General features: G+C 36.2%; 1 protein-coding gene across 14 annotated transcripts in view; it reads right to left on the bottom strand.

Annotated features, from left to right (window-relative positions):
- Positions 1-19,585, bottom strand: part of HUWE1 (HECT, UBA and WWE domain containing E3 ubiquitin protein ligase 1) — a 153,149-nt gene that overhangs the window by 91,541 nt on the left and 42,023 nt on the right. For all 14 annotated transcript variants that reach the window (XM_043897309.1, XM_043897308.1, XM_043897311.1 and 11 more), the window contains 3 exons: positions 17,535-17,633; positions 16,520-16,726; positions 14,997-15,149 (listed from right to left, as the gene is read on the bottom strand). In XM_043897309.1, coding sequence (XP_043753244.1) covers positions 14,997-15,149; positions 16,520-16,726; positions 17,535-17,633 — 459 coding nt within the window. The remainder of the gene's footprint in view (positions 1-14,996; positions 15,150-16,519; positions 16,727-17,534; positions 17,634-19,585) is intronic.

The following is a 19,585-nucleotide window of genomic DNA, read 5'->3' on the forward strand; positions in this document are numbered from 1 at the left end:
GGAGGCAGGTCAGGAGGTCTGGTATTCCCATCTCTTGAAGAATTATCCACAGTTTCTTGTGATCCATATAGTCAAAGGATTTTGCATAGTCAATAAAGCAGAAATAGATGTTTTTCTGGAACTCTCCTGCTTTTTCAATGATCCAATGGATGTTGGCAATTTGATCTCTGGTTTCTCTGCCTTTTCTAAATCCAGCTTGAACATGTGGAAGTTCACAGTTCATGTACTGTTAAAGCCTGGCTTGGAGAATTTTGAGCATTACTTTGCAAGCATGTGAGATGAGTGCAGTTGTGTGGTAGTTTGAACATTCGTTGGGATTGGAATGAAAACTGACCTTTTCCAGTCCTGTGGCCACTGCTGAGTTTTCCAAATTTGCTGGAATATTGAGTGTAGCACTGTAACACAGCATCTCTTTTTAGGATTTGAAAGAGCTCAATTGGAATTCCATCACCTCCACTAGCTTTGGTTGTAATGATGCTTCCTAAGGCCCACTTGACTTTGCCTTCTAGGATGTCTGGCTCTAGTGATCACACCATCGTGGTTACCTGTGTCATTAAGATCTTTTTTATATAATTCTTCTGTGTATTCTTGCCCCTCTTCTTAATACCTTCTGCTTCAATTAGGTCCATACCATTTCTGTCCTTTATTGTGACCATCTTTGCATGAAATGTTCCCTCGGTATCTCTAATTTTCTTGAAGAGATCTCCAGTCTTTCCCATTCAATTGTTTTCCTCTATTTCTTTGCATTGATCACTGAGGAAGGCTTTCTTATCTCTCCTTGCTATCCTTTGGAACACTGCACTCAAATGGGTATATCTTTCCTTTTCTCCTTCGCCTTTAGCTTCTCTTCTCAGCTATTTGTAAGGCCTCCTCAGACAACCATTTTGCCTTTCTGCATTTCTTTTTCTTGGGGATGGTCTTGATCACTGCCTCCTGTACAATATCACAAAACTCCATTCATAATTCTTCAGGCACTCTATCAGATCTAATCCCTTGTCTGTTTGTCACTTCCACTGTATAATTGTCAGGGATTTGATTTAGGTCATACCTGAATGGTCTATAGGTTTTCCCTACTTTCTTCAATTTAAGTCTGAATTTGGCAATAAGGAGTTCATGATTTGACCCACAGTCAGCTCCGGGTCTTGCTGACTGTAGAGAGCTTCTCCATCTTTGGCTGTGAAGAATATAATCAATCTGATTTCAGTATGGACCATCTGGTGATATCCATGTGTACAGTCTTCTCTTGTGTTGTTGGAAGAGGGTGCTTGCTATGACCAGTGTGTTCTCTTGGCAAAACTGTTAAGTCTTTGCCCTGCTTCATTTTGTACTCTTTTTTTTTTTCCTTTTGATGAGAACTCTTTTTTTTAAAATTTTTTATTTTGTTTATTTATTTATTTTTTTATTAGTTGGAGGCTAATTACTTCACATTTTGTACTCTTAAGACCAAATTTGCCTGTTACTCTAGGGATCTCCTGACTTCCTACTTTTGCATTCCAGTCCCCTATAATGAAAACGACATCTTTTTTGGGTGTTAGTTCTAGAAGGTCTTGTAGATCTTCATAGAACCGTTTGACTGCAGCTTCTTCAGCATTACTGGTTGGGGTATAAACTTGGATTACTGTGATATTGAATGGTTTGCCTTGGAAGCGAGCAGAGATCATTCTGTCATTTTTGAGACTGCATCCAAGTGCTGCATTTTGTACTCTTTTGTTGACTATGTGGGCTACTCCATTTCTTCTAAGGAATTCTTGCCCACAGCGACTCTCAACTTTCTGGTTAAGTATTGAAGATAGTGAGCATTGACATCAAAGATACCAATATGTACACAGAACTCACCAGCAAAGACAGAGAGAATTTGGTTCCAGGAATAAGGCAAATCACTAGCTGACCACTACGCTAACAGAGACTTCAATGACCACATAAAACAAAGAATTCAGAAACCAGTTCAGAAAAGTCTAAATAAAAAACAACAAATCTTAACAACAAACCCTAGGAAAGGGTGAGAGTCTGATTTCCAGAGTTGCCATGTTGTAATATTCAAAATGTCCACTGTAGCAACGTAAGGAGTGGCCTTAGCAAGGTAGTGCAATAAGATGGCTTTCACTGTGCTCCATCCCTTGCCCCCACAATAACTTGGCACCCATTCATAGAGAAAAGTACCTTTATGGAAGCTGTGGAATCCAACCCTACATGCAAAGGGGCCTGGGAGAAGTCTCACCCGCCAGTTTGTTGGATAACAGGACCCAAGCTGTGGATCCTGCAGTGGTCTGTGAATCGGTTGCAGCCACTCTCAGCAGGTGTTTGAGAACCCCAGGAAAATACTATCTTAAACAATCACCCATGAATGATAAAAGTTAATGGACAAAAGTTTCTTAAAAAATATAATAAAAATTTTTAATTCTAAAATAAGTTGTTAATGAATACACAGTATAAAAAGAGGCAAACTGTGACATCAAATCATAAAATCAAAGGGGATTAAAAGCCTTAAGTTTTTCATTTGCAATCAAAGTTAAGTTGCTATTATATCTATGTTTTATGTAAGATTCATGGTAACCACAAAGCAAAACTTAGGTTAGATAAAAGAGGAATAGAAGGGAATTGAAGTACATGAAAACCATTATTCACAAAGAAAGACAGCAAAAGAAGAAAGGAGCAAGGGAAACACAAAACAATCAAAAAAGAATTAATAAGATGGCATAACTAAGTCCCTACCTATTATTAATAATAATTACTCCAAATGTAGATGAATTCATTTTCCCAATCAAAAGGCATAAAGTAGCTGGATGGAAAAAAAAAAAACAAGACCTAACTACATGCTACCTACAAGAGACTCACTTCAGCTTTAAAGACACACATGAGTTCAAAGTGCAGGGAAAGAAAAAGTCATTTTACAGAAGTGGAAACCAAAAGAGCAAGGATAGCTACCCATATCCGACAAACTAGGCTTTGACTCAAAACCTGTAATGGGAGACAACTAAGGTCACTATAAAATGATAAAGGGGTCAATTCAAAGAGGATATAACAACTGTAAATTATATGGACATAACACTGGAACATATTAAATGTATAAGTAAATGCTAATAGATAAGAGGGCTTCCTAGGTGGCTCAGCAGGTAAAGAATCCACCTGTTACGCAGGAGATGCAGCTTTGATCCCTGGGTTGGGAAGGTCCCCTGTATCAGTTAGAACCCACTCCAATATTCTTGTAAAATCCCACAGGCAGAGGAGCCTGGCAGGCTATAGTCCATAGGGTCACAAAGAGTTGGGCATGACTAAATTGACTGAGCACACATACAGTAGATATGAAGGGAGATATGAGATGGTTAGACAGCATCACTGATTCAATGGACATGAATCTGAGCAAACTCCAGGAGATGGTGAAGGACAGGGTAGCCTGGCATGGTGTAGCCCATGGGTTGTAAAGAGTCAGACATGACTTAGTGACTGAACAACAAATGAAGGGAGAAAGAGAGAATATAATAATAGGAGGAGATGTCAGCATCTCACTTTCAACAACGGATAGACTGTACTGAGAGAAAAATCAAGAAGGAAACATTGGATTTGAACTATACTTTAGACCAATGGCCCTTGTAGGCATATGTATAACATTTATTCAACAGCAGAATACACTCTTCTCAAACCCACATGGAACATTCTCCTAGAGAGATTATATGGTAGGTCACAAAACAAGTCTTAGCAAATTTAAGACTGAAATCATACCAAATATTTTTCTGGACCCTAATAGTATGAAATTGGAAATCAGTTACAGAAAGAAAACTGGAAAGATTCACAAAAATCTGGAAATTAAGCAATACACTCCTGAACAACCAAAGGGTCAAAGGAAGAAATCAAAAGGGAAATTAAAAATACCTTGAGGCAAATAGAAACACAAAATATCACAATGAATAGGATGCACCAAAAGTACTTCAAGAGGGAAGTTTATAGGAAATAAATGCCTACATTAAAAAATAAGAAATATCTCAAACAACCTAATTTTATACCTCAACTTGAAAAAGAATGAACTAAGTCCAGAGTTAGTAGAAGAAAGGAACAAAAATCAGAGCAGAAATAAATGAAACAGAGACTAGAAAAACCACAGAAAAGATTAATGAAAGTAAGAACTTTTAAAAAACTACTCAACAAAATAGTTTCAAAACTTTAGCTAGACTGAAAAAAAAAGGCTTAAGACCCAAATAAATAAAATCAGAAACAAAAGAAGAGACATTACAACTGATACCACAGATACAAAGGATCACTAAGAGACTACTAGGAACAAAATGCCAACAAATTGGATAACCTAGAAGAATTGGATAAATTCTTAGAAATATATAACCAAAACAGAATCATGGAGAACAGAAAGTATGAAGAGACCAATAATGAATAAACAGATTGAGTCAGTAATCAAAAAGACCCCCAAGAGAAAATTCCAGGACCAAATGGTTTCCCTGGTGAAACATTTAAAGAATAACCAATCTTTCTCAAATTTTTACCAAATGATTGAAGGAGGAACACTTTTCAACTGGTAATTGGAAAATCACCATTGTTTGGCCAAAGTTACCCTCATACCAAAGCCAGATAAGGACAATACACGAACAGAAAACTAGAGGCCAATACCCCTGATGTACAAACTTGCAAAAGTCCTCAGTAAACTACCAAGAACTCAAATTTAACAGCACATTAAAAGGAACATAGATCACAATTTAAGTGAGATTTATCCCTGGGGTGCAAAGATGTTTCAACACATGCAAATCAATAAATGTGATATCACATTAAGAAAATGAAAGACAAAAATCACATGAGCTAATCACATTAGCTCAGAAGTTGTAGAAAAAAGTAATGACAAAGTTCAATATTCTTTCATAATAAAAACCCAAAAACGGGGTATAGTGAGAACATACCTAAACACGATAAAGGGCACATATGACAAGCCCACAGTTAACAGCATACTCAATGATGAAAGGCTGAAACCTTTCCTTCTAAGATCAGGAACAAGACAAGATGTTCATTCTAACCACTCACAATAGTGGAACACAGCACTGGAAATTCAGCACAATACTGGAAATTCTAGCCAGAGCAATTCAGCAAGAAAAAAAAAAAAAAAAAGACATACAATTCAGAAAGAAAGAAGTCAAGTCCTGTTTTCACTTGCAAATGATACACAGAAAATCCCCAAGGAGCCACCCAAAAACTTAGAATAAATTCAGTAAAGTTGCAGGATACAAAATTAACATACAGATATCAGTTATATTTCCATACACTATCTGAAAAAGAAGTAGAACAATCCCATTTACAATACCATAAAAAAAGTAAAATACTTAGAAATAAATTTTACCAAGGAGGTAAAATCTGTACACTGAAAACTACAAAACACTGATGAAAGGAATTAAAGAAGAGACAAATATCCAATGTTCACGGACTGGAAAAATTAGTATTGTCAAAATGTCCATAGTACAGAGAGTAATCTATAAATTTTAATTACTTTCAAAAATCCAATGACAGTTTCCCTAGAAACAGGAAAAACAATCCTCAAATTTATATGGAATACAGAAGACCCCAAATAACTAAAGCAATCCTGAGACAGAACAAAGCTACAGATATTGTACTTCCTGATTTCAAATACCATTACAAAGCTATAGTAATCAACAGTATGGTATTAGCATAAAAAACACACATAGCCCAACGGAACATAATCAAGAACAGAGAAATAAATCCTCACACACACAGTCAAATAATATTTCAAAGGGAGCCAATAATCAATGGGGAAAGTACAGTCTCCTCAATAAATGGTGCTGAGAAAACTAACATACAGGGGAAAAAAATGAAGTTGGACCCCTATCTTATACCACTAAAAAAATTAACCTGAAATGAATGAAAGACTTTAATATAAGACCTGAAACCATAAAGCTCCTAAAAGTAAACATGAGTAAAAGCACACTGACACTGGTTTTGGTGACAATTTTTTGGACATGATACCAAAAGCAACAAAGGCAAAAATAAAGGAGACTGAATCAAACTAAAACATTTTAGCATAGCAAAAGAAACAATCAAAATGGACAGATAATCTGCACAACAGGAGAAAATATTTGCAAACCATTATATCTGAAAAGAAATTATTATCCAAAATATAAAGAACTCATACAGCTGAGTAACAGTAACAAAAACCAACCATCTGATCGTAAAATGGGCAGAGGTGCCTCTGTCTTCACATGTCTGTGTTTCCTTCTCTTTTGTCTCTTATAAGGATGCTTGTTATTGGATTTAAGCTCACTCAGATAATCCAGGATGATCTTAAGATTCTTAATTACATCTGCAAAGACTCTTCTTTCATAGTCAGAGGTTCTGGGGTTTAGGGCATGGGCATATCCTTTTGGGGACTACCATTCAATCCCCTACACTCCCCCACTTCCTTCCCTGAACTCAGATCCTGGGTCTTGACAAAGACTCTCTTTGACCCAAATTTGCTCAGGCTCCTGTGAGCAATTTTCTCAGCGAGTCCTCAAATTTGGGCTTTTCTGGGTCCTTCCCTGTAGAATCTAGTTTCAGCAAGAAACCAGTTAAGTCAGGGGAACCAGAATCTCCCCTACCCCTGATACTTCCTCTTATTAACTCCACCCACTGTGCCCACCCCAATCCTGCTCCTTGGCTGCAAATGCCCATCCTGCATTCAGAATTAAGCCCACTTCTATACTGCAGTCTCTTTTCCTCTATTGTAATAGTTGTTTTAAAAAATAAAATTTATCTTCATCTCTTTAAAAAATAAATAAATAAAATGGACACAGGAATTAAACAGACATCTTTTCAAAGACAATACACAAATGGCCAGTAGTTACATGAAATGGTGCTAAATATCACTAGTCATCAGGGAGACGCTAATCATAACCACAGTGATATATCACCTCACACCTGAGAGACTGGCTATTTTCAAGAAGACAAGAGATAACAAGTACTGGCAAGTATTTGGAGAAAAGAGGATGCTTGTGCACTGTTGGTGGGAATAAAAATTGGTATAGCCTCTATCTATCTATCTATCTATCTATCTAGCAGTCCATGTGGTCACAAAGACTGGACACGACTCAAGTCACTGAACAACAACAACAAATAGCCTCTATAGAAAACAGTATAGCAGTTCCTCAAAAAATTAAAAACAGAACTATTATGATTCAGCAATTCCAGTTCTGGCTATCTATCCAAAGGAAAGGAAATCAGGAAAAAGAGATATCTTCACTCCAATTTTTATTGCAAAATTGTTCACAGTAGCTAAGGTATGGAAACTATATACGTACCCATCTATGGATGAATGGATAAATATGTGGCATATATGTGTGTAAAAAAATATATGTGTGTGTAAAATACATGTAAACACACACACACACACACAATGAGAACACCTCATTTCTCAGCCATGAGAAACCAGGAAATCTCACCTTTTGAGACAAACATGGATGCACCTTGAGGGCATTCTAATAAGTGAAGTAAATCAGAGACAGACAACTACTGTATAGTATCACTTATACATGGAATCTACAAAAGCTGACCACAAAGAAAGAGCTTAGAATGGTGGTTGCTAGGGACTGGGGGAAAAGGGGAGATGTTGGTCAAATTGCACCAACTTCCAATTATATAATGAAAAACATCAGGGGATCTAACTTATAGCATAGTGATTATAGGTAACAATACTGTACTATATACTTTAAAGTTGCTAAAAGAATAAATCTTAAATGTTCTCACTAAAAAAAAGGAAATGGCAATTATGTGAGGTGATGGAGATGTTAATTAATCCTACTGTGGTGATCACTTTTCAATATACAAGTGTAACAAATCATCATGTTGTATGCCTTAAAGTCACACAATGCTTTATTTCAATCACTGGGTTAGCCAAAAAGTTCATTTGGGTTTATATATCCCTACAAAACTGGAAAAAAATTAGTTGAATTAATTCCTGAAGAAGTTCAGTCATTGGATTTAGGCAAAGACTTTAAATAGTCTATTTTGAATATGCTTAAAGAGCTAAACCAAATCTTATACAAAGAACTAAAGGAAACCATGAGAATGATGTCTCATCAAATAAAGACTGCCAATTAGAAGTTATTTTAAAAAAAGGAAGTAAATAGAAATTCTGTAGCTAAAGCACAGTAACAGAAATGAAAACTTCACTAAGTGGTTCAACAGCAGATTTAAGCACGGAGAATGAATAAATGAATTTAAAAAACATATAATGTTAGATGGTAATATGTGCTACAGAGAAAAATGAAGCAAAGTGTAATAGGGAATATGGAAAGTGTTCTGATTTTAAAATAGGATGGTAGGAAGATGTCACTGAGATGGTGGTTTTTGAGACTTAAAAGATGAGGGAGCAAGTCATAGAGACAACTGGGGACATAGCGGCACGGAGGTCTTGGAGCAAGAGTGTGCCTGGCACCATCTAGGAAAGCAAGGGTGCCAGGTATCTGAAATGGATTGAGTATTGGGGAAAGACATGTGAGAGGTGGTCATGTTTGATTTTGTACACATTACAATTAATATCCAGTAGAGATGTTTAGAAGGCAGTAAATATACAAGTTTGAGGTTCAAAGAAATCACATAATTTTGGGAGTCAATGGCCCTTAAAACCATGAAACTGGGCAAGATCACATAGGCAGAATATAAATGGATAAGAGACAGAATCTGGGGTGAAGCACTAAGCCACTCCAACACTTGGAGGCAGCAAAAGAGAAGGCACCAGTCAAGGGCACCAATGGAGGACCAGGAGGGTGGCTTGGAAACTAAGACTATTGTCCAATCTTTAAAAATCTTAACACTGTGGGAAAATACTCACCATAGGTTACATGATGGGAAAAGCAGCATATGAAACACAATGTTATTTTATCTACATGGTGAGAGCTGAGGATTACTGTTATTTTCATTAAAATTTTCTTTTGTGTTCTTAATTTTCAACACTGAACATGTATTATTAGTTTGATGCAAATGTAATCGCGGTTTTCACATTGCTAAAATCTGCTGTTTGATGTCAGAATACATTCTAAAATAAATGTCGTTATGTTATACACCATTTTAATGTGCTTTTCTCACTTTATATTTTTTTGCTAATGATTATTTTCTTGCTGTTTATTTTATATTTATTTTGGACTATGGAAATGATTTTAGACAAAAAGCATATTTGAGTGATTTTCTTATTTGAGTTCAAAATGGGTTGTAAAGCAGCAGAAACAACTCAACATTGACAATGCATTTGGCCCAGGAACTGCTAGGGAACGTACAGTGTAGCGGTGGTTCAAGAAGTTCTGCAAAGAGGATGAGAGTGTTGAAGATGAGGATCGCAGTAGACAGCCATTGGAAGTTGACAACAACCGATTGAGAGCAATCACTGAAATTGATCCTCTTACAACTACAAGAGAAGCTGCCAAAGAAAACATTAACCATTTGACGGTCACTTAGCATTTGAAGCAAACTGGAAAGGTGACAAAACTCCCTAAGTGGGTGCCTCATGAGCTGACCAAAAATTTAAAAAAAAAAACACATTGTTTTGAAGTGTCTTCTCTTATTCTATGCAACAACAACAAACCATTTCTCAGATTGTAACAAGTGACAAAAACTACAGTTTAAAAAACAACTGGAGATGGATCAGCTCAGTGGTTGAATTGAGAAGAAGCTCCAAACCCCATCCTAAAGCCAAACTTACAGCAAAAAAGGTCATGGTCACTGTCTGGTGGTCCACTACAGCATTCTGAATCCCACTGAAACCATTACATCTGAGCATTACATCATGCTCAGCAAATCAACGAGATGCACCCCAAACTGCAAAGTCTGTAGCCTGCACTGGTCAACAGAAAGGGTCCAATTCTTCTCCACGACAATGCCCAACTGCATGTCACACAACCAAAAGTTGAACGAATTGGGCTAGAAAATTTTGCCTCATCCACCATATTCACCTGGCTTTCTTCAGCATCTTGACAACTTTTTGCAGTGAAAACGCTTCCACAACCAGCAGGATGCAGAAAATGCTTTCCAAGAGTTCTTTGAATCCTGAAGCATGAATGTTTATGCTACAGGAATAAACAAACTTATTTCTTGTTGGCAAAAATATGTTGATTGTAATGGTTCCCATTTTGATAAACAAAGATGTGTTTGAGACTAGTTATAATGATTTAAAATTCACGGTCTCAAACCACAATTACTTTTGCGCCAATCTTTTTGTAAAAATTCTGACAAATTTATTTGAAAATAAATATTGGAAGGTGAAAAAAAATCAATGAGCCTGAAGATAGGTCAATTTAGATTATCCAGTCTGAGGAGCAGACAGAGAAAAGTAAATGTAGGTTAAGAGTTCTGTGGGACTTCATCAAGTATACCAACATATACAAAATGGGAGTCCAAGGAGAAGAGAGAAAGGCAAAGAGATTACTTAAAGAAATAATAGCCAAAACATCTCAAATTTGACAAGAGACATGAATCTACAAACCCAAGAAGCTCAATGAATTTCAATAGGATAAAAATACAGATTCACAAATAGACATAATCAAAATTTCAAAGACCAAGACAGAATAATCTTGAAGGCAGCAAGCAAGATGTGATTTGTTATATACAAGGGATCCTCACAGCTGATTTCTCATCAGAAACCATAGGTGCCAGAATGAAGTGGGAAAACACATTCAAAGTACTGAAAGAAAGTAACTGCTAATTAGAATTCTATAACTTGCACAATTATCCTTCATAAATGTAGGAGAAATTTTTCTCAGATAAAAGCTGACAGTTTGTTGCTAGTAGACCTGCCTATAAGAAATGCTAAGAGAGCAGATATCAAAGGATATGCCATAGTAACCTGACTCCATATGAAGAAATTAAGAACACCAGTAAATTAATTACACAGGTAAGTATAAAATGCATAATTATTTTTGGTTTGTAATTCCTTTTTGTTCTGTGTGTTTTATAACTATAAAATAGTTGATAGACACACAATATATAAAGGTGTAATTTGTAACAACAACATAAAGTGAGAGGAAAGTGCTATATAGGAGGAAACTTTTTGTCTACTCTTAAAACTAAGTTGGTACTAACGCATATATATGGAATTTAGAAAGATGGTAACGATAACCCTATATGCAAAACCAGAAAAAGAGACACAGATGTACAGGACAGACTTTTGGACTCTGTGGAAGAAGGCGAGGGTGGGATGTTTCGAGAGAACAGCATCAAAACATGTATATTATCTAGGGTGAAACAGATCACCAGCCCAGGCTGGATGCATGAGACAAGTGCTCCGGCCTGGTGCACTGGGAAGACCCAGAGGAATTGGGTGGAGAGGGAGGTGGGAGGGGTGATCGGGATGGGGAATACATATAAATCCATGGCTGATTCATGTCAATGTATGACAAAAACCACTACAATAATGTAAAGTAATTAGCCTCCAACTAATAAAAATAAATGGAAAAAAAACTAAGTTGGTATTAAGTTGAACAGTTCATTAATGAAGATGTTAGTTGTAATACACAGGGAACACATAAATAACTAGACAAAAGATAAAACAAAGAAATATAAGACTTGAACATTAAATCAACTAGACCTAACAGATATATATATATATGTGTGTGTGTGTGTGTGTGTATATATATATATATATATGGAACAATCTACCTAACAAACAGCAGAATATACATTCTTCTAAAGTACAAATAATTAACAGTCTCTCACATAGACCACAGGTTAAGCCACAATACAAACTAAGAAATTTTAAAAAAATAAATAAAATCGTACAAAGTATCATATCCAGCGACAATGGAAAGAAATTAGAAATATGTAGCAGAAGGAAATCTGGAAAATTCACAAACACATGGAAACTAAACAATACACTCTTAACAAACAATGGGTAAAAGAAGAAATCAAAAAATTTAGAATATTAATTAGAATATTCCTTGAGATGAATGAAAATGAAAACATTTCATATCAAAACTCATGGACTATACCTTATGTGATAAAACAGTATACAGAGGGAAATTTACAGTTGTTCATTGCCACTATTTATTGGTAAGAAGGAAAAATTTCAAATCAGTACCCTAACAGTCCAGCAAACTAAACCCAAAGCAAACAGAAAGAAGGAAATAGTAAAACTGGAGTAGAGATAAATGAAACAAAATAGAAAAACAGAATCAATTAAAGCAAATTTGGACTTTGTTCTTGCTCTCTCATGCTTATTCTTCATTTTTCCAACATTTGCTCACTTCATGTCTCTGTGTGTCATTTGGTAATTATTGCAATATTTCAAACTTTTTCATCATTACATTTGTTATGATGATCTGTGATCAGTGATAGTTGCTATTACAACTGTCATTGTTTTGGGGTGCCATGAATCACACCCCTAACAAGATGGCAAATTTAATGGAAAAAAAAATGTGTGTTCTGATTGGCATCTCTCTCCCTCTCCTCAGGCTTCTCTATTCCATGAGACACAACAATATTGTAATTAGGCCAATTAGAAAACCTACAATGGCCTCTAAGTATTCAAGTAAAAGGAACAGTTCCAAGTCTCACTTTATATCAAAAGCTAGAAATGGTTAAGCTTAGTAATTCTTACATGTTACATCTATATCTGCAAACTTCCCACTATTATTACTACACAAGTTTAACTTCTTTTAGCTTTATAAAAAAAGACTAACAATAGGAAAAGTACTTCCTCATTCCATTTTCAATATTTTCTTCATTATTCCCCAGACTTCCATTGAAGAAATAAGGAATTTGCTGAAAACTGTGAGGATAAGGGATATATAGACACCTGATGGTACTTAGGGGTGACAGGTAAGTCAAACCAATGATCTGAATTTGCAAGACAGAATAAGCTTGAAAGGCTATACATCTTCACAATTATTTTCCTTCTGTTTCTTCTGTTGTCACAACTACCTGTTTTAGAATACTTCTACTAATACTGTCACCCACAAATTTTTCTATCTTTTGTGATCTAATAAGACTCAAGCACCAACAACAAGAAAGTTGTAGTAAGCTGGGATCCTTAAAAGACCATGTCAAGCCAAACCTGATTCATTAAAGTCTGCGATGTTGTGACATATCTGAGATGTTACCATTATCAAATACAAAGAAACATTTCTCACAAAATTATGTAAAGTTAATATGGGAAGACACTGGATGCTGGTATATTAAGTAAATAAAGCAGGATATAAAGTTACATACATGCATTCAGATATGTAAAGAAATATGCCTGAAGACTAAGAAAATGTACCAAAATGATGAGCAGATACATATATCATTATAAATTTTCTTCTGTATATTTCCAAAATGTTAAAATACTGAGCATATATTTGCCACCAAGATAAATCTATGGAATGTTTAAGATTCCAGGGTACATATTAGTTAGTACTACTCAGAATAACTAGTTCTTTGTCCTTTTAATTATGCATATATATCACTTTCTCAACTACCACGTGAGGTTTTAAAAAAAAGAACACGTTTTACACTAGATCCAGCACAGGATTAGTCATATACTTCTTGAATGTTATCAAGTGGAAGATGTGGATTCAAGGAGCTGGGTTTCAGGCTGACACCCATGTTTGGGATAAAAACCATAATCAACACTAGAAAGAGCAGATATCACATCTCACACTTCATCAGAGGCTAAAAGTTCATAGGCTTTTCCTAAAGTAATGTAACTTCTGAATCTCACTGTCCTCACCTACCAGAGTCACCATGTGATCCTGGCAATTAAGAACACATAGCATATTTGATACTACCTCACTAAATGGGATTTGCTAGAGAATGGGGAAAAAACAGACATCAGGGGAAAAGGTCTTGATGCCTTTGGAATGCAACTATAAGAATCTGGTTAAGATTCTGTAACTTTACCCAATAGGATAGACTATACCAATGTTTTGGACCAGTAGCCTCACCTGAAAACTTGTTAGCAATGCACATTACCAGGCCCTAACCTATGCTTTAATAAATCAATTCTTTCTCATGCATGGCCAAGTCTGAGAATCAGTGTCCCAGACCCTCCCAAAAACCAAACCAACTGGCTTTTAACAGATTCAAGACTTCTTGGAGTACCTCTGCTACATTTTTAGTTCAGTAATATCTGTGCATATTAACAACTGGCTCACATCACTGAGTTAACTGAGTCACTAAAAAACTTCAATGAGAAATGGTTAAAAAAAATCTCATCTTTGCAAATCCAAGAAAATATGCTCAAATTTTAAGGGAGGCTACATCTAGATGAATAACTGGTGATTATTCTTTTTATAGTTTCCTCTACATCCTAGAATTTTTGTGTTATATTTATAATCATGCAGAAACGATTTTTAAGTAACCACACACCTAAAATTAACCTGAAAACTCGAGTTTTATGACTTGTGAGGTAACTTTATATTCTGCTTTTATTAATAAAAAGTTAGCCCTATCAATTTTCTTCCAAGAAACCTTTCTAGCAATGGTTATCTCTCAAATCTTAGTTATGTATTATCAATTTGTCTCTAGGAATAGTAGACAACAGTTTGACTAAGCTGAACTTTTAACATGGGTGTTTTTTGCCTTCAATAACAATTACTACCACCACATCATAGCACTAAGAACCTTACATTTTATTTTATTCTGAAAATACTCTTAAGGTAGATATAACTAAATTCTCAGATGAAAAAACTGCTATCAGAACTAATAAGGTAGGTAGGCCAGGACTCAAAATCCAGATTTTTGCAGCCAGTATTTCCTTCCAAGTAGAATCTGATTCTAAACTTTCTTTCCAGAAGAGAAGTGGCATTTTTGAACAATCTTTTTGAACAAAGATCTATGAAATTTCTCAAAATTACTTCATAAAATTGAGAATACTTCCTAGGATTTTGGGGGGAACTTAGCTTCTAAATGGTCCCTGATAGTTCTCAATTAGGCCAGTAAAGTTAACTTAGGGCTTCCTATTCATTTTGACACTGCAAGAAACACCTGTGAAAGGGAATAATAGGGTCCAAATTTTGTGCTCTTTTGACTCTTCACCCACAACTCACCTCTGCCAAATGCTGCAGCCGGGTTAGCAGTGGGGTTCTCTTGTCAGATCCAAGGCGTGTGATATAATTTGATCTTTTGCTAAACACATACAGAAGGTTGAGGACTGCCAGCACCACTTGCATATCAGAAGAAGCCAATAAAGTTGTCAAATGCTACAGGGGACAAAAAGGTGGGGGGAGGGTGGGGGGTTCATGGTATCAGGCATACAAGACTTTGAAAACTTGAAATGCCAACAGAGTAATAGATTTATCAACAATTACAAAGCTATCAAGAAGTTTAACAATGTAAAAAGATTTGTAAATATTTGAGCACTTCAACATGCAATCTTATGCTTAAGAAGCTTACAATCTGGCAGAATGAAAGTCCAATTTAAGTTAAAAAAAATGTAAACAGAAGTTCAAAATTACATAGGCATCTCCACAGCAAGAAACCAATGACAAGAGACAAATGTGGTATTTTAATACAGCAGAACTCAAAACATTAAGTCTCCAACTAGACTAAAAGTAAAGTAAGATAATTTTTGCTCCTTCTGTATCCTTTACAACAAATATAAAATTGGAATTAGATAAAATACAGGGTTCTTTATATAGAAACTAAAAATAACAGTTGGTGGCACTTACAACTGTTACAGTGTATTTAACAATAACCCAAGAGTAACTATTTTTGCTTTTCAATACAATAAAAATTCACCAATATACTGAGACATTTGGTTAGTGTTAAAATCAGTATGTAATTTAGCTGGAAATGAACCAAAGTATTTCTGACTGCTGATTATCCAGAAAGCTATGGATTTCCTTTTGCAACTTATCTATTTCATCTTCAACAGACTGCTCAGGTGCTATCTTTAGTTCAGTTATTCCATTTCTCTTCTTAAGTTATTTACTTTCTACCTGTTTGTTCTGATTCTGGTTCTTTAATGAAGACAGGAAAAGTAACACAACAATCAACAGGGCACTAAATCAACAGCCATAAAAACTCTAAAGTTAGGCTAAAGGAAGAGTACTGCTTCTTATACTGATTCCTGACGAATTCTACTAATTATACTAATTCCCATGCCCACTATACTCTTTTAAGAATACATAGCATGCTATTAATATACATTTTGGGGAGAGGGGAGAAGAGGCTGAAAAGCAGCACACTAAAACTTAGAAGAGCACCAAGTCCAGTGATGTGTCAAGGTAATCAAATTATGTTGTATTAAAGTAATCTGGGGCTGCTCTGATAACTTGGGACAAAAATCAATTCCTGAAAATTCCCAAGAATACTTCAATACGTGTATTACATTCTCATTAATTTCTTTCATCTTAAAAGACGAGGTGAATTTGACAGTAAAAAACCTTCTCATCAACCCTGTGAAGGGTTTCTTTAGCCAAGAAACATCTTACCATTGTCTTTGATGCTGAGAACCCCAGAACTTTGTAATGAAAAGGAAAGAATCATCAGAAAGAAATAACAATTTCACTATTCTGGACATGAACAATTCTAGTAAAGAACAGACTGTATAGGCTTAAACCTCTCCTACCTCTATGGAACTATACAGATGCCGGGAAAAGCTGTACTCAATGAGTAAGGCTGTGAAGTTCAACACAGCCAAGAGAAGCATTTTCAGTTGTTCTTTTTCCGGCCTATCACACACGAGCATCCATGACATATTCTCCACTGTCTGTCCAGCATCTGCCAGAATCCCATCGAAGCGGTCCAAAAGATCCACCCAGTGATATAACTCGCACTGGAGAAGGGAAGAGAAAGAGGAATATATAAGAATAAGGTAAAAGTACTGTGTGGGTACTTTGCAGCTGAGGTTTGCTACAATAGATTGCTGAGCATGATACGTAGACAAGTTCACCTCTCACCTTTGCTTCTCTTCAATCCCCCACTAATACAGAAACCAATGAGAAAAATCATATTCTGAGCCACATGAACCTGAGTTCATTGTTTGTTTTTTTTTTCTTTTTTTCTTCTCTGGCATGTGGGATCTTCCTGGGTAAGGGATCGAACTTGAGTGTCTTGCATTGTCAGGCAGACTCTTCACCACTGAGCCACCAGAGAAGTCCCCTGAGTCCACTGTTTTATCCATCAAAACATACATGTTCTAACCAGAAGACACCACAAAATCTCTGTAGCAGGTCTTCAGAGAGAGAATTCTGGCTATACTCTGAGGTCTAAAAACACAAGGACTTCCTTTGCTAAAATCCATTTTATCTGAAGTGCTTCTTTTTAGAGTTATCGAAAGAAGAGTCTTTTAAACTACAAGTAAAAATCCTGAGACTATCTCAAACTCATATTGTCAGTTAAACTAAAGGAATTTTGTGGTTGAGATTATTTATCATCACCTGTATAAGCAATCTTCACCCTCAGTGAGCAAATTTTTCCCTTTACATTTCTTTCAAAATTTCCTTGGTAACCATTCACAGGCTAAAATTACCAGTCTAGAGATGTGCAAAACATATACACACACACAATAGATGCTTATTAAGCAATTGCTGAATGAGGTCATCTCATTATGGTTTCTCTTTTGGGAGCATGGGTTTACATACCTTTCCAATGTTCCATGTTTTGATCTGCTGCAGTTCCAAAAGAAGTTGCTCATCATTACAAACTTTGAGTTTGTCTATTAAGGCTCTGCAGTCTGCAGGCTGAGAAAAACAAACAGATATTCACAAAAGGGTGTTTGGGGGTATGAGGGAGACACATTGACAAAGAACAGGGGGAGAAAAACACCCTTATGTCAACACACACAACAATTAAACTTTTGATAGAATGCACTTAAGAAAAATGGAAAATTTCCAGACAATCATTTGAGATTAATATGGAAACCTTAGAATGATACAAGCCATTGGTGTTATTTTTTTAAACCTGGATGAACTTGTAGACAAACTACTTGGAAGGGTACAAACAAAAGAAATAAAGGAAACAAGCTAAATATCAATAAAAACAAAATGAAGGAATCTGTATCATGGTCTGAAAGTTAACCAAAATGACTAGAAATGTACAAATAGAGAAACACTGAGGAGTCATAGTGAATTCACAAAGGTGAAGATTAGCATTGACTATATTTTTCACAATATTAAGCCATCCAATTATAGGAGGCAAAGACCTTCTGAACTGAATAAAACTAGGACTCCATTCTTATTTGTGGTTCCCATTTCCATATATTCCTGCTCTCTTTTTACTGATAAAAGGGCCTGTCAGGTACCTCATCAGGTAACAAGGTGTGGATTCAGAGTTCATAGTAAGTTTTCAAAAGCTGGATGGCGGGGGATGGGGGTGGGGGGTGGGGGCGGGACAGGGAAGGGACAGAGAAGCTTCTATTAACGGAAGGTAGCTGGAAGTGATCATGCTTGCTATTTAACTCTGTAAAACAGTATGGTATGTTGTGAATGGGCCTAGATTTGGAACCAAACAAATCTGGGTTCAGTTTTTAGCTCAATGTTTACTAAGTTGTTTGATCATAGGCAAATCCAACCTCTTAGCCACAATTTTCTCATCAGGAAGAAAGTCCTTTTAAGAACTACCTTGGAAATGTGACGCTCAAGTGTTTGCACATACATAAAGCACTTATCTCACATAACAGGAGCATAAATATTGAGAGACAGCATACTGTTACAAAGAACATCAGGCAGTTCAGTTGCTCTGTCGTGTCCAATTCTTTGTGACCCCATGGACTGCAGCACACCAGGCTTCCCTGTCCTTCAACAACTCCAGGAGCTTGATCAAACTCATGTCCATCGAGTCAGTGATGCCATCCAACCATCTCATCTTCTGTTGTCTCCTCCTCCCGCCTTTAATCTTTCCCAGCATCAGGCGGCCAAAGTGTTGGAGTTGCAGCTTCAGCATCAATTGTTTCAATGAATATTCAGGACTGATTTCCTTTAGGATTGACTGGCTTGATCTCCTTGCAGTTTAAGGGACTTTCAAGAGTCTTCTGCAACACCACAGTTCAAAAGCATCAATTCTTCGGTGCTCAGCTTTCTTTATAGATCTCCTGACTTCTCAACTTTTGCATTCCAATCCCCTATAATGAAAAGAACATCTTTTTTGGGTGTTAGTTCCAGAAGGTCTTATAGGTCTTCATATAACATTCAACTTCAGCTTCTTCAAAATTCCTGGTTGGGGCACAGACTTGGATTACTGTGATACTGAATGGTTTGCCTTGGAAACAAACAGAGATCATTCTGTCATCTTTCAGACTCCACCCAAGTATTGCATTTCAGACTCTCTTTGTTGACTTTGAGGGCTACTCCATTTCTTCTAAGGGATTCTTGCCCACAGTAGCAGATATAAAGATCATCTGAATTAAATTCACCCAATCCAGTCCATTTTAGTTCACTGATTCCTACAATATCGATATTCCCTCTTGCCATCTCCTGTTTGACCACTTCCAATTTACCTTGATTCATGGACCTAACACTCCAGATTCCTATGCTATACTGTTCTTTATAGCATTGGACTTTACTTCCATCACCGGTCACATCAACAATTGGGCGTTGTTTTTGCTTTGGCACTGTCTCTTCATTCTTTCTGGAGTTATTTCTCCACTTTTCTCCAGTAGCATATTGGGCACCTACCAACTCGGGGAGTTCATCTT

The sequence above is a fragment of the Cervus elaphus genome, chromosome X, assembly GCF_910594005.1.
Source record: "Cervus elaphus chromosome X, mCerEla1.1, whole genome shotgun sequence".
NCBI classification, from domain to species: domain Eukaryota; kingdom Metazoa; phylum Chordata; class Mammalia; order Artiodactyla; family Cervidae; genus Cervus; species Cervus elaphus.